Here is a 15,635-nt window from a genome sequence, read left to right as displayed (position 1 = left end):
CGAAAGCTCCTTGTTCCTAGTTGAAGGACATGTTGTCTAATGTCATTTGGTTAACGACACCTAGAGAACCAGCCTCTTTATAGCTTTTTTCCAACGTTAAACCTGAAATTATGTTACCACATTAATCCCCATTGACTCAATCTCTCTTTTTACTCAGAAATAATGCATATTAACTAGGATTTTGATTGATTAGCACTGAAACAATTAAATCAAGTTAATTGTGATTAGTAAATTATTAAAATAATTGTCAACTAATTTAGTAATCAATTAATTTTTAATTGGAGTATATAGATTGTAAAACATGCTTTGACAAAACAACCCAGTTAGAGCAGTAATTATAACAAGATTGTAAAAAATATATAAATATTTTGCATTTGAGATAAATGCTGCTGAGTGGAGTAGTGGGTAGCACTGCCGCCTTTCAGTAAGAAGGTTCCCGGTTTGATTCCGGAGTCTTCCTGCTTGGACTTTGCATGTTCTCCCTGAGCATGCGTGGGTTCTCTCTGGGTACTCTGACTTCCTCCCACAGTCCAAAAACATGACTGTTAGGTTAATTGGCTTATCTAAATTCTCCTTGGTTTTTTGTCCTGTCCGTCTCTGTGTTTCTGTGAGTTGCTGGAGGTCGGCACCAGCATCCCTCCCGACTTCCCTGGGATAAGCATGATGGAAAATGGATGGATGGATGTTGGCTGTCAATATGCTCTTCCAGAACTCCTCAAGTGGAAATGTTTTAGTTTCACCAGTTTTAATTTAATAAAAAAAAAAAATCATCTTTAAGGAACCTTTGGCTATCCGATTATTTAACGATAAGTTAAATAATCAATTTGCAACATAATCGTTAGTTTCTGCCGTAGTTTCCATACAACACAGATACGAAAACTAAAGGGTCTCAGTGGCAGAAAAAACATGATTGGTACCATTCAGTGCTGCTCAACTTTAGATAAATAAGCAATGTGCAGTCTTCATTCATTCATCATGCTTACCCTTGTAAGGCTGCTGGGCTTGACAGTGTGGCCCACATGAAGTGTGAATATTGCAAAAGCACTATGTTGTTTTATAACTTTTTGGTTGCTCTTCTCTGTCATCACGATGCTATACAGTGTAAACCTTAATGTTTGCATATGCGCTGGCACTTTCTGCACCAGGTTCTGAGTGCAGATTTTAGAAAATACATGGATGGAAACCTAATTAGGATCTGATGGTATCAAGGAGGAATTACTTTCCAGTTTATTTGCTTATATCAGTGACTGATGGTTGTCATTTCCTGCATTCTTGTAGAAGATTGTTCAATTATTTAACTGATGATTGGTTGACAGATGTGGGTATGAGTATTTTAAGTTAACTTACCTGCACTTTTTAATTCAACACACTTTCTTCTCAACTTAAAAAAAATGTTTCCATTTTTAACCTAATAAATGTATATTCTCCTAAATGCTTACATAGGGACTTATTTAAAGCTGTGCAAATTCCATCAGTCTAGCTCCTCAAATTGCTCAATCATGCATCTTCCTTTACCTAGTATAAAAGTGAGAGATTTGCACAAACTTTAAATTGAGAAAAGAACTGTGTGCAAAAACTTTGTGAAATATATTTCTTGCCTCCCATATTTTCCTTTGCTTGCAAATAATTTGACAAAATATAACTCTGGCAGAAATACTAGGGATAAGGAAAAAGTTATTTTCAGTACTGATGGTAGATTATTGATGTTAAGGTCACATCAGGTTTTTGGAATAATGTGCAACTTGAACATGTCTGTAGAATCACATTCCTATGTTTTAATGAATGCTCAGACCTTTCCCTTCCAATGCGGTTTGTTTTCTGTAGTTTTTCTATACTTAATTTCTATACATATCTTCTGTACGTTTTTCTTTCATTCCTTTATCTGCTAGTTCATGTGTCTGCAGAACTGGCTTGTTATTATCAAGGACTTGAAATGCTATATTTTTGATGTTACCAGTACTAAAAAAAAAATCCTCACTTTCTTTAAATTATTTTCCTTTTTTTTTTTTTTTTTTTTAACAGACTTTGCTGAACCTCTCACTCTGCCCTCAATGATGGATCCTCTTCCCTCCACTAGTGACAGCCCTGTAGGGGCCACTCCACTGGACAACTCGCCCCCTGAAGAGAGCGTCGCCATCCTCACATCAATGGGCTTTCCTCGTAATCACAGCATCCGTTCACTCAAAGCCACGGTCCGTCTTCTGCTAGCTGTTTTTATTTATTTGGTTGCTCTGCACTGACCCTTCTTCTTCCAGCTTATTAGCTTAATATTGCTTGTTTTTTAAATAAGAAAGAAAACTCTATTGTCGTATTTCAAGTGCATATTATCAAATTTTCTTATTTTAAGGGCACATACACTCATTCAGATAGATAATCTCATTTACCTGCTCAGATTAAGGGTGAAGACTTTTATCCTAAGAAATGTTTAATTCATTTTAAATAGTTTTTACAGTGTGAAACCATTCATTTTTAGCAGTTAGATATGAATACAGTGTCTTAGAATATTGCTTGTTTTTGTAGACTTTTGTCCTTTTTTCTTAGGAAATAATGGCAAAATTTAAAGTATTTTATTGAGATTTAATGTAGTAGAGCAACAAATAGTTGTGCGTAAATGTTAACTGGGTTAAAAAAAAGTGTTTTTTGGGGTGTTTCTGCCCATGAAAATCCTAATATACTTTAGCCCTTATTCTTTAAATCTTTGTAGAAACTGTTTCACTGCAATTGCTGCTGCAAGTCTTTTGGGGCATGATGACCAGCTTTGCACATCCCTGCAGCAGCAAAGTAATAACAGTAATAACAAAATAGTTATTTGAGTAAACATGTGCAGAGCTGAGCTGTCTCAGTGTGGGCAGTCACATCAGACCTGCTAAAAGAGTAGAAATTTTAGATTGGGAAGCTGATCCTTAGTTTGAATTAGTTGACCTTTCATATGAAAGTGAAAAAGTTCGACTTAAACAGGAGAAAGAATGTGGACTAATAACAGTCTAAATAGTGTGTTGAACATCTCTAAGGAATAAAGGACTAAAAGCACATCTGTAGAAGCTGTTTGGCACCATAACAAAACAAAACCAGCGCTTTGTTGAAACTTGAAGGAAAATGGGGCTAAACTTAAAAACTGAGACATAGCTTAAAGACAGGAGAAGCAGAAGGAGGGCAAGAAGTGAAGTAGCTTTTGAAAAGAGGGCAACAACAGAGCGAGGAGATGAAAAGCCAACCCTGTAAGTCATAAAAGGCTCTGGCTGCCCTACTTGTTCACTTTCCAAAGTACAGATTTGTTTGGCCCTGTGTGTCAGACTGATTAAATATGTCCGCTCTACGCGGTGTTTACAAATAGTCCTAACAGCACACCAACACCTCCTCCCCTCACCTCCATGTGGTGCAAACTTTCTGCTTGAGGGACAGGAAGTGTTTCGGGAGCTAATCTAAAAATTAGACGACTACTAAATGTGTCAAAAACATAAACAGTGTGAGAAATTATAAGCTTTGAGTTGTTCAACATTTCAAAGAGATTCCACTTCATGGACATTTATTCCTAAAGCCTTCAAATGGCATCTAGTTCTCACATTTCACGTGTCATATTTCAAACTGCCCCCCTCAGCAAAATATAGCCCAGTAAACAGTTGTTAGAAAACCAAAATAGATACTGGGCTTCTTGTTTATCATTAGCAAAGCCACAGTGTTCACTGGCAGCCATGCTGTTGCTGTTGTTAAAGTGGAGAGAAAACAAAGACTGCATATACCTCCCAAAGGAGGGAGGGAGGTATATACGACAGAGAGAGGGCTTGACAGACATATTTAGCGTTAAGGATGTTTATCTGACCCTAACAACCTCTCAGATGGGTAAACAGATGCCATCAGCCAAACCATCTCCACATACGCTCCCCAGACTCTCATTCTCCACCAGTCACACCTCTGCTGTGGATTCAGGCATCTTCAGGGAGAGTTTATCACAGATGGATGCCTCCCACCTCTGCAGTTAAAGCTTGCTCATTTATCGTCTTCATCATAAGTCCATACACCATAGCAGCGAAACTATAAGAGGAAACATTTCAAATCCTATTTTCATTCTCAAGTGCACCTTTCGATAACCAGTCATGCTACTATTTTAGATCCATGTATTTTATCTAGTGCTGTCAAAATTATCGCGTTATTAACGCGTTAACGCGAGGCCATTTTAACGGCGATAATTTTTTTAACGTGAGATTAACGCTATGTGGTTTTATGGTACAATTTTCCAAGTACATCCCCCTGCAGCCTGCGGGAAGGCGGGGCTATTTTCCCCCAGTGTATGCATTTCTCATAGGCTTCCAGAGCGGAGCTCCTCAAGGGAAAAAGACGCTCATACACTGGGTGACGCTAGTGCCTTTTCTTTAAGCCCCACCACCAACAAACAAGTTGAGTGTCTGGTAACTAGTAGCAACCTGAAATACGCTGAGAAAACAGATTACTGAGGTGAAATGGAATCTGCTACGGCACTCTTGCCGCATGTGTACGCCACAGCTCGGTATCGCGTGTGTGTGTGTGGGTGGGTGTGTCTGTGTGTGTTCTCATTTTTGTTAAGAGGCTGAAAAGTAACTTTCTAGAGCATAGAACGTCCATCTAGTGATGTCGGTCTATTGATTTTGATGTATTGATTGAAAATTGTTCATTATTATCTTGGTTAATTAACATCTAATGTTAACTCTACTAAATTTTATAGCAGTAGGGTAAAATGCTTGTCTTTGTTCAAAAGACTATTAACTGTAAAGACTGTCTTTTACATCAGCCTGTTTTCAGGGCCTTTTTTTTGGCTACATATTTGTTATTTTTTGCTACATGCCTCCCCATCTTCTTGCCATATGTTTCTATGGCATAAATCAGTATCTGTGACCTGTTTTCATTTAAAAAAAAGAACATTGGCACAAACCTAGCCTGTATGTATTTTTTTGTATGTCATCGGGAGTATTTAAATTATTTTCAATCAGGAAAAAAATGTGCGATTAAAATGCGATTAATCGCGAGTTAACTCAGGCATTGATGCGATTAATCGCGATTAAAAAATTTAATCGATTGACAGCACTAATTTTATCATATCATGGGGTAGAAAAACTCTTAAGATGTGATAAGAGTGGGGAGTACAACAAGTTTTATTTCTTTTTACAAATACAAATTATAAAACATTTTGTAACACACCTTTTAATTTATATACAGTCAAGTTCAGTCCACAGAATGTTTTTAAACTGACTCACCTTTTCTGTAATTTATTTCCTAGTATAAATTCAGCTGTTTTTTAAAGGCCTTGGGTTTCTTAGAGAGCTTAAATGAATCAAATGGCATCATGAAGGCCAAGTACCATGGCCGAGGCTACAAGAGAAGCTTTTTGTACATGTTTTCAAGGAAAAAAATAGTCTGGCATTTTCCCAAAGCTATCAATAACATAACTTTCAATTTTTACTAAGCAGGACAAGAAGGTGTTTTTTTTTTGTTAAAGAAAAGGCAAACATAATATTTATGGAAAAGTACCGTATTTTCACGACTATAAGGCGCACTTAAACGTCTTTTTTTCCCCTCAAAATGTGCGGTGCGCCCTTTGGTGCGGTGCGCCTTATGTGTGTTGTAACTGCGACTTTTGAGACCACCTCATTGAGGAGATGATGAAAGAGTGGCTGAATGTAAGGAGACCAGGTGTTTTTTTTTCCACTCATCACCATCGCTGTTAATATGTAACTCCATGCGTGCCCATCTCACAGCTGATGTGAAAAACATGGGGAAACAAATTAACGCTGTGCTCGCTGTTCAACCGCTCGACATCGGTGTGAACCGGACCCAGCAGGTGCAACAGAAGCAGCGAGTTTACATGCAAAGTCAATGGTTGACGCGCGTATAGGTGCAGCAAAAGGTCCTGCAGCGCGTTTTGAGCAGCAGGAGCGTTTAAGCATCTGCCAACGCGCTGCTGCTGCTCGAGATGGAAAAAATGAAGTTTTCCTGCTGGACGCGCCGCATCAACCAATCAGAGAAGCTGATCTGGGAGCTGACAGCGAGACAGACACAGCGCTCTGATGACATATGATATTAACACAAATGAAACGGGCTGGATGGATGAGGAGATGATGAAATCGTGGCTGAGGCAGGTCTATGTGAGGAGAACAGGTGTTTTTTTCCACGCATCACCATCGCTGTTAATCTGTGACTCCAAGCGTGCCCATCTCACAGCTGATGAGAAAAACATGGTGAATCAAATGGATGCTGTGCTCACCGTTATCCCGGGAGGTCTGACAAAGGAACTTGCGATCGATGGATGACAGACGGAGACCACAGTTTCAGGATAAGTGGAAGGCAGCGCCGGGCAAATTACGCCACCGTTTGCGGATGGATTGTAGATGCTTGGACTAACGTGTCTGCTGGCTCTGTTGTTCAAGCTTTCGCAAAAGCCGGCATTATTTCTGAGGAGCCGCGCTGCACGGAAAGTGACTCTGACAGCGAAGAATGGGAAATTGGCATGTCTGATTTAGCGCAGCTGTTTAATTCAGAAACAGAGGAGGATGACTTTGATGGATTTGATTAATACTTTGTAATAAATACATTAATAAAGCACAATCATACTCAGTTTTGCTCCCGCTCTATTTTTCTACCTGAAAACTTAATTCAACAGCAGCCTCTGGGCGGGTCTCCTCCTCTTCATCGCGGTGGCTGGCAGGTGTTTTTTCATCTAAATAATCTAAATCTTGCAGCTATATTTGCTGTGATCAGTGGGAATAAAGTAGTTTTAATATGTTTTTAAGTGAGAAAGTCCACCTGAAAACTTAATAATTGCAGTCAGTTCATCCAGATGATCTATTTCTGTCGGAGGCGCTCAGACCCCCACATACCAGCGGTGCACCGACAGCAGAAATCCCTTCATCAGCAGCCTCTAGGCCGGGCAGCCTCCAGGTTCACCGCGGCTGCTGGCAGGTGTTTTTCATCTAAATAATTTAAACTGCAGACACCAGGATACCGGCAATAAAAGCGAACAAATTCTTTCGGCAGGTTTCAGGATTTTAAGTTAATTTAGGAGTGATCACAGCGCTGTGTCATCTGCGATGTGTCTGTCTCACGGCCAGCACCCAGGTTTGATTAATAGCTACTTTGTAATAAATACATGAATAAAGCACAGTCATACTCAGTTTTGCCCCCGCTGTATTTTTAAATACGCAGTAGAGCTATTTAAAGGTAGTAGAGGACATGTACCTGTATATAAAAAACGCGCCCTATAGTCCGGTGCGCCTTATGTATGTGTTAAATACAGAAATGGGACACATAACTGAGAGTGCGCCTTTTAGTACGGTGCGCCTTATGGTCGTGAAAATACGGTAGCAAGAAAAAAAAAGCCCAATGTGGAGTTCTTCACTGGGAAAAGGGGAAAAGTGTTTATAGCTGCTGGGAAAAAGAATGGAGTTAAACACACAATGGTCCTAGGGGGAAAAAACAGAATAAAACTATAAGATGAAAATGTTTTTAATCTTGCAGTAAAACAACAACCCTAATTGTTAAACTGAAGCTGCAGTGGAAGTGTTTAGACAAAAGCATATGCCTGTATTGGAATGGCCTGGTCAGAATTACGTATATGGAAAATGATCTCTTCAGTTTAATGCAGATTTTGCTTTTCTAAAATGGCAAAAGAAAAATCAGCCACAATTTTAGTGTGGAAATTTAAAATATACAGAACAGACTTGAGCAAAATGCTTACAATCTTAATTAAATGGGGTTCTACAAATGGCTGATTAAGAGTTGATGAATACATTTGCATGCCACTTTCTTGATTTTTATTTTGTTAAAAAAATAAAATAAAACCATGCATCCTCTTCCTTCAACTCCACATATCCATGCTACTTCACACTGGTTAAGCAAAAGATTTCTAATAAGAAATGGTCTGGCTTTGTAAGAAAATATGAAAGCTACTGAAGGCTTTAAATGATTTTTTTCCCAAACTCAACACAAAAACTCTAGTCTTTATTTTCATTGCACAGTCATGCAGTGTACACCAGCTCAACGAAATTGGGGCACAGCTCTCTCCTCAGTGCACAGTCTTGCATAAATTTCAAAATAAATAACTAAACAAGGCATGCATTTACCAAAATAACACTTATGGAAGCTACTACAAATGTTTGCAATCTGGCAGCGTTTTGCAGCTGCATCTTATTTCACTTTTTCTATACTGCAAAAAAAATCTATTTGAACAATTTGCCTGTTTCCAGTAAGGTTTGCATTCTTTTATGATTTTCTAGAATAACAATCTTGAACGAGCGCTTGACTGGATCTTCACCCACCCAGAGGATGAAGAGAGCGATGCCCTGTCAGATATGGCAGACACAGAGCCCAATGACAACGCATTTTCCAACACCAACTCGCATAGCGACTCCACATTGTCTCCAGACAGAGAAACATCAGGCCCAAGAGTCAAAGATGGACCAGGACGTAAGTCTCTCATATTTCTGAGGTTGCCTCCTTTTTTTCTTTTCATGGAATTTTGTTTAATTATATTTAATTCTATTTTATTTTTAAAATTTTATTGAAATTCAATTCAAAGAATTGCAGCCTGATACTGGGCAGGATGCAATCTATGCAACAAGTCCAGTCATTACTTTACCTTGTTTCTAAATAATCCACCATCAAATGTCAGTTGTATATCATGTCAGTTATATAGCATTATAACAAAGTGGGAGAAATTGGGAACAAAATTGGGTGGAAAACCCCCCCACTAGTTTTTCTGCAAACTCAGTCAGTGGCTGTAGAACAGCTCCAAATGCAGTACAGTATATGGACTTCCAAAAATTCACAACGAAGGAACACCCGTAATATCGTAACCCTGGATAGGAAGCGACATGTCCTCAAACTTGGAAACAAAGTCCAGTGGATTGTTTTTTTTTTACTTTTTTGAAAGGAAATCCCAGAAAATAAAACATCAAGACTTTTAGACTTTCTTCGAATTTCAGAACAAAAGATTTAGAAAAAAAACTGTAAACCATGCAAATGTATGATACTTTAAAAGTAAAACGCTAAGTGCGTCCACAAACGCTACAAAATCCAGGGCATAACTAAGTAAAGAAAGCAGGTTTTCTATTTTTGAAACAACAATCTGAGGTATTCATTGGACATTCATGCATGAGCCTCTATTCTGCCTCTCCTGCCTGTATCTACGAAACATGCGCATGCGTACTGCAGTGGAACTCAAAGAATGACACACACACAGACACACACAGACACACAGAGCCACACACACAGGATGGAGGAGGAGACAGGAGCAGAGCGCCTTATCTTCAGAGATTTTGAAACTTGTTGAATCCTCTGATAAAAAGTACGTGTTCAAATTTCGGTTTTTGGCCATAGAGAGCTCATGTGGCCAAGACTAGCCATTTGTTTTACATAGCCAAACACTCATTAAAACAAGCAACTGCAGTCAATTTTTTGAAATAAAAATGAGAAAAATATATCAGCTTTAACTTTATTGGTGCCTTTAATTTCCAGATAGTTAAATCTGATGAGTGCCACTAAGATATTCTCATTAGAGAACAGTAGCCAAACTTAGATATTGTATTTTCATGGCCTAATTTACCAGACAGGATGTTTACATAAATCTGTTTTAAGGCTTTTTTGCACAGATAAGATTTTTTAGGTATGGAGGAACAGCTCTCCCATATATAAAAATAAATACATAGATAAATACATGCTCAATAAATAAATAAGCATTCAATTAATTACCCCCAAAAATACAATGAATAAATATGTAGGTAGAAATTAAATTATACAGTGAGACATAAATGTATATATATCTCTTAATTAGCTTCTTTATTTTTTTTTTACCTTTTCTGTAAACAGTTTCATTTGTTACTTGGATCGACTGTTTAATTGAGGTCTGAAGAAGTTTTCTCTAAGGGAAACCCTAAAGAAATCAGATGCCTTTTGTAGGGTTTTGTTTTCCCTAGAGATGTCCATTAACTGCAAACTCATAGCCATGTCTCGATGTGTAGAACACTACACAGTACCTTTCATTTGGTTCTAATAACAGCAGATTGTTTACTAGTTTGTCTACTAGTAAATACTTTAGTTTTTTTTATTATGCTGATCATAAAACAATTTTTACACTCTGTTATGTCATTGGCTGATCTTTAATAAATATTTTAACCAGTGTGTCAGACTCATTTTGAATTGATATTAGGTTGGTAAAACGTTAAGTAGCTTCTGATGTAGTTAAGCTACTGTTAACACATTAGTGTAACTTAGCTTGCTATAATTCTTTAGGTGGTAGCTTTGGTGTAGTGAAGCTTAATTTATTGTTGAGTAACTGATAGCTTAGCTCACTACACTGGACAAGTAGCTAGCCCAACACTGAGTGAGAGTTCCTATGCCAGGATGCTATGATTAAATCTGCTGTTTTCCTCCGTTAACTTGCATATATCCTCTTAGTCTGTGAATAATCAATGCATGCCAATCATCTGCCCACATTAATGCTCCTCAGCCCAACCTTACAGACCAGCTCCTCACCTTATCATCATCTCAATACATTTTTTCACAAGCATAGCTTGGCCCCTCAGTTCCAGTGAAAAGGAAAAGTTTGGACGATTTGGAACCTCTCTTACCTTTATTCTGTGGCAGTATAATGCACACGTATCAAACAGAAGAATTGAGAGTGTTTTTGTGGAAACAATGTCTGATACCTAGAGCTTGTGGATGTGTGAGTGAATGTGAATGGCTCAATGCATTGTAAAGGAATTTGGAATCCAAGTAAATCTGACATTGATCTCAAAATGCCTTTACTTTTTGACATTATGGAACTGTTCCATGTTAGTTTGTTTCTTATCTTGTTTTTGGCTTTTCTTCCCTCAAGGTTATGAGCTCTTTGCCTTTATCAGCCACATGGGAGCCTCCACCATGTCTGGACATTATGTTTGTCACATCAAAAAAGAGGGAAGGTGAGTTATAGCGGGAGCTTGCATCAAAAAAAGAACATACATTCCATTTTAAACAATTTGATACTATAATTCACTCTTTTTGCTTTAGCAACAAACCTTTATTTTGTAATCCCTCTACCCGTTGTTGCAGAATGGCTCTAAAGCGAGATTGTGTATAATTGACCCTTCGTTTTTCCTGTTCATTCAGGTGGGTAATCTACAACGACCACAAGGTTTGTTTGTCAGAACGACCTCCAAAAGACTTGGGCTACGTCTACTTTTACCGCCGTCTTTCGAGCAGTTAAAGCAACTGCCTCCCTGCAACCTTTAAATACCTTCAGTCTTTTACCTCCAAAGACTGGCAGACACCTGCAACGACAGCGGAAACGATGGAAGAAACCTCACAGATCAGCGTCTTGCCTTATCATCATCATCATCTCACACAGGAATGACCAGGAGTACAGGTCCCAAAAGGACAGCGGTGGGCTTTTTTTGTGCATTTATGTTTATGCTTTAAATGTAGATTTTATTATGTTAAAAGAAGGGAAAATGTGTAGGTACACAGGGATGCGTGCAATTTTTAATTCTGGAGTTCTCTGGAAACAAAATGAAGCAACATATCAGATCAGGCTTTTCCTCCTCTCTGCTGCTATGTCGTACTTTCAGAGCGCTACATTTTATAAATGTGTGCTGAGAGGGCAGTGCTTCACTACCAGCCCATAAATGCTCAGAACCTGTATCAAAAGATTAGTTATCATTGTACCGCTTGTGGCTTTGCATTTTGTTTTAAAATAAAATTGGTGTTTTGTCTTTGGGGTCACTTTGGATGTTAAGAAGAAATCCCCCCAAAAACACAGTTTAAGTTCCTAAATGTAAAAAAAAAAAAAAAAAAAAAAATACCAGAAAGGTTTGTGTTACTCCAACTGTAAATATACAGTATAACTGAAAACTTCCCCAGAAAACTGCAAACAAATTGTGGTTTTCACTTTCACTAACAAATCTGTCTCTCCTGTGGTGACATATAAAAACTAATTATCCAAAAGCACTTTTAAATATAAAGCGTGTTATATTCTGCACTTAATGCAGATGAAGTGGAGTAACATGTCTGTTCACCGATATATTCTAGTGAATGTGAAATCTTAAATTTTAGTTAAATAACTTCTTATACCGCAGCAGTATTGACTGGGGAGTCGTGGGTGAGCGGTTAGGGTGTCAGACTTGGATCCCAAAGGTTACCGGTTCGACTCCTGACCCGCCAGGTTGGTGGGGGGAGTAATTAACCAGCGCTCTCCCCCATCCTCCTCCATGACTGAGGTACCCTGAGCATGGTACCGTCCCGCCACACTGCTCCCTTGGGGCGCCATTGAGGGCTGCCCCCTTGCACGGGTGAGGCATAAATGCAATTTCATGGTGTGCAGTGTTCACTTGTGTGTGCTGTGTCACAATGACAATGGGAGTTGGAGGAGTTTCCCAAAGGGCTTTCACTTCACTTTCACTTTCACAGTATTTCATTTCAAATGACTGACTATAGCATGTGTTAATTTATTTAAGTTAGTGTTAGGTCCGTGCTTCTACAAGAGTTCTTTTTGTGACCTTAGTAAGCTTTTTTTTCTTTTTTTTTTGCCCAAATTGCAAAATTTTTGCTTTCTCTGCAAAATTGAACTCAGCTGCACCTGCTGCAGTTTGGTTCTTTCATCACGCTGACAGATTCAGACTGTGACCCAAAAAGGTGAAATGAATGTTTCGTTCACTTGTTGCCACCTTTCAGGATTCTTTCTTCATATTTTTTTGGAATACTTGTCTGGAGCAATATGCACTAAAACTGAACGGCAGAGCTGATCCGAAAGCTGCATACTGATCTGTATTATCTGCTGTTAAGCACTGCACATGCTTGTGCATTGCAGAATGTAAAAACTTTATGGTGCTTATTGTGAAACAGAACCTGCTTTCTAAAACCCACTAACCTATAAAAAATCATTCAATCTACTGTTTTTTTTTTTTTGTTTTTTTTTTTAAATCTCATTAGGATGCATTCAATATTCAGGATGCATTGAGGGCTGTTCTTTTGGTTTCTGTCAATCATATCAAACCTGGTGCTCAGATCGCTTGTTTTTCATTTCATAGTTTGCTATGGGTGAGTTACTTGTATAAACCAAGAGGTCAAAGAATGTTAACTTTACTTTATCAGTTTCGAGTGATTTTATTTTAATGGAAGAGAAAAAACTGGTTTATCTCCCCTCCCCCACTTGTTGCAGCATCCTGACTGCCATTGCAGTTTCAGCTTTAGTGTAAAATGAATATAAAGCAACCATTACTTTTTTTTTTTTGGCAAGCTAATATCAGCTTGTTTTACTTAGAAGACTCTTTAAAGAGCAGAACAGCAGGATGGTTTAATATTCCACATTTGGCAACTACTACTGTATTTAGTGATCACTTTTTTTTAATCAATATTCTTATGTTAGCAGGAGCAGGAATAATTGTATTTTTTTTCTTTATCTTAAGAAAAAAAAATCATTATTTTACATTAAGTTTTTTTTGGGTTGTTTTTAACCCAGTGAATCTGTGCTATTGGTTGCCAATTAGTTAACTGGAATGGAACTGGTTTTAGTGGATGCATCTCAACAGAAGACAATGCCAGATAGTGGTGGCAGTTATTTTGTCCATTGAAATGTTATGTGGTAACCCAGTGGAACTGGATGGGTGACATCTTTATATTCTTTTTAGAATTTAAAGTCGAAATAATAATAATAATAAAAAACAATGAATAAAACTGGTAAGGACAGTATATTGCGTCAGTATGCTCCTCTTTTTTGACAAACTAGTAAAGAATTAATACTTGACCTGTAATCTGTTACAATTATTTTTTTTCCACCCCGAGAGTGAGAAGCAGAAATGCTTCGGAACCACTGCAGTAATTCACTTTCAACTTTTCTTTTTAAAGAGGACCTCTGTGGTTTCAAAAGTTTTTTTTGTCCATCAAACATCAAGTCCAGCTGTTAATTGCTGACATGTTAGTTTCCATGATAAAACAGATACTAACTAATCAATGTTAAGTTATTTATAATAAAAATCCATAAACCATTAAAGCTGGTAACTGTAATATGATAAAGTTATGACAAAAAGCAGCAAAATGGCAAAATATGGATTCATTTCTAATCATATTTTAGCCAACTAGTTAAAATGATAAACCTTATGTTCCACTGTGCTCCTCTTTAACAACACCGTGCCTAAATCCTGACTCAAATTTCATCTTCTCGATTAACGGCTGCTGTGTTTCCTGTATTTGCCGCAGGAAATATTACTAAAAATCTCTATGCAAGTCCTGCGTTTTTTTGCTGCTCATCATCAGCTGATGCCTGATGAGGTGTTTGTCTGGCTTTGCTGCAGTCTGTTCTAAAAATGTCCACGTCTGTAAATTTTTTGTCATTTTGCTGGTCCTTCTTTTTCACGGGCCTTCCTGGTTAGACATTTTCTTTTGGGAGATCTTGTTTCGTTTCAGCTTTCCCTCTGCTCAGTCTGTTTTAGTCTTTTTTCAATTTGTTACAAAAAAAAGTTTCACATTCAGCATGTGCACTACATGTAGTTATTTGGCTTGTACAATGGTACATTTGCAGGTTTTACTCTTTTTCATTTGCCTAAATGTCAAACATGTTCTACCCTTTTTTTTTTCTCTCTGCTGCCTTTTTTTTCAAAAAGATTTGTGCCATTTCTTTAGTTCTCAATAGTTTTTCAGATGGGATTGTTTTAGGTTGACTTTTGTAATCTAGCCTTTAATTCTAATATGCCTTCAATGTACGTAAATACTGAACAGTATATCTAGTGGCACTGTTTACTTTATGTTTGGGTAATTTAATAAACACATTTGTTGAAACATGTTATATTTTATTTTTTTTTTTTATAAACCTGCAATTTCTCATCTGAGGATTTTCTTTCATTGTTTTAATAAAGACAAGGAAGTTTTAAAAGAAACCACATTTTACACAGAGTGTAATTTGAGTTAGAAAAGAATCAAATCCACATAAAAAATGCAGAGTATTACAAAAAAACCAACAACAAAAAAAAAAAACAACAAAAAACAATGCCTTAATTAAAATAAAACAAATTTTGACTTTTTAATCAGACACCAGGGTAGTGGTTAAAGTACTAGAGAACGCTCAGGACTCTGGTAGCTGCATATTGAAGGAGCTGCTGCTGCCGCCTGATATCTTTTATTAAAACCTGTAGGTGCATGCACCAGTACATTAATTTTAGCTTTTCTTTTTTTTAAGATACCCTTTATCCTAGCACTTTTTTTATATCAATAAACTTGAATTTTGTTATTGAAACTTATACAAGTCAGTGTAAGCAGCAAGGATTTTTTTGCTTGGTCTGTTGTCATGGGCTTGTCATGCAGTCATTCAGATTCCTGTTTCTAACCTCAAATCCTGAATTCAGACCCATAAACTAATGAATGCTTTTGGACACACTAGCTCAGTGATTGCAGGATACTATGGTCAAGTGGAAGCAATGAAATTTAAAGTTGTACATCATCAGCATAGGCAGTGGAGTCTCCCAAAGAAAGACACACAAGCAGAGAATATGTAACAATAGTTTATTTTAAAAGATCACTTCCATAACTTCTTAATTTAAAGTTGCTAAAGCTTTTCTTTTGATTATACAAGTCGAGTAATAAGAATTAGATAATGTGACTCAATAAATATTTGGACGTATAGAAAGTATATCAATTCT

At 37.5% G+C, this 15,635-nt stretch overlaps 1 protein-coding gene across 3 annotated transcripts in view; it reads left to right on the top strand.

Annotated features, from left to right (window-relative positions):
- usp13 (ubiquitin specific peptidase 13) overlaps positions 1-11,824 on the top strand; it is a 49,868-nt gene extending 38,044 nt beyond the window's left edge. For all 3 annotated transcript variants that reach the window (XM_038272251.1, XM_038272250.1, XM_038272249.1), the window contains exons 18-21: positions 2,023-2,192; positions 8,244-8,433; positions 10,844-10,928; positions 11,116-11,824. In XM_038272251.1, coding sequence (XP_038128179.1) covers positions 2,023-2,192; positions 8,244-8,433; positions 10,844-10,928; positions 11,116-11,212 — 542 coding nt within the window. In that variant the 3' untranslated portion in view covers positions 11,213-11,824. The remainder of the gene's footprint in view (positions 1-2,022; positions 2,193-8,243; positions 8,434-10,843; positions 10,929-11,115) is intronic.
- Positions 11,825-15,635: the final 3,811 nt, after the last annotated feature.

The sequence above is a fragment of the Cyprinodon tularosa genome, unplaced genomic scaffold (genome assembly GCF_016077235.1).
Source record: "Cyprinodon tularosa strain WSP-4 unplaced genomic scaffold, ASM1607723v1 ctg82, whole genome shotgun sequence".
Classification (NCBI taxonomy): domain Eukaryota; kingdom Metazoa; phylum Chordata; class Actinopteri; order Cyprinodontiformes; family Cyprinodontidae; genus Cyprinodon; species Cyprinodon tularosa.
The sequence above is the reverse complement of the archived record's forward strand: the minus strand, read 5'-3'. Positions and strand labels throughout refer to the sequence as shown.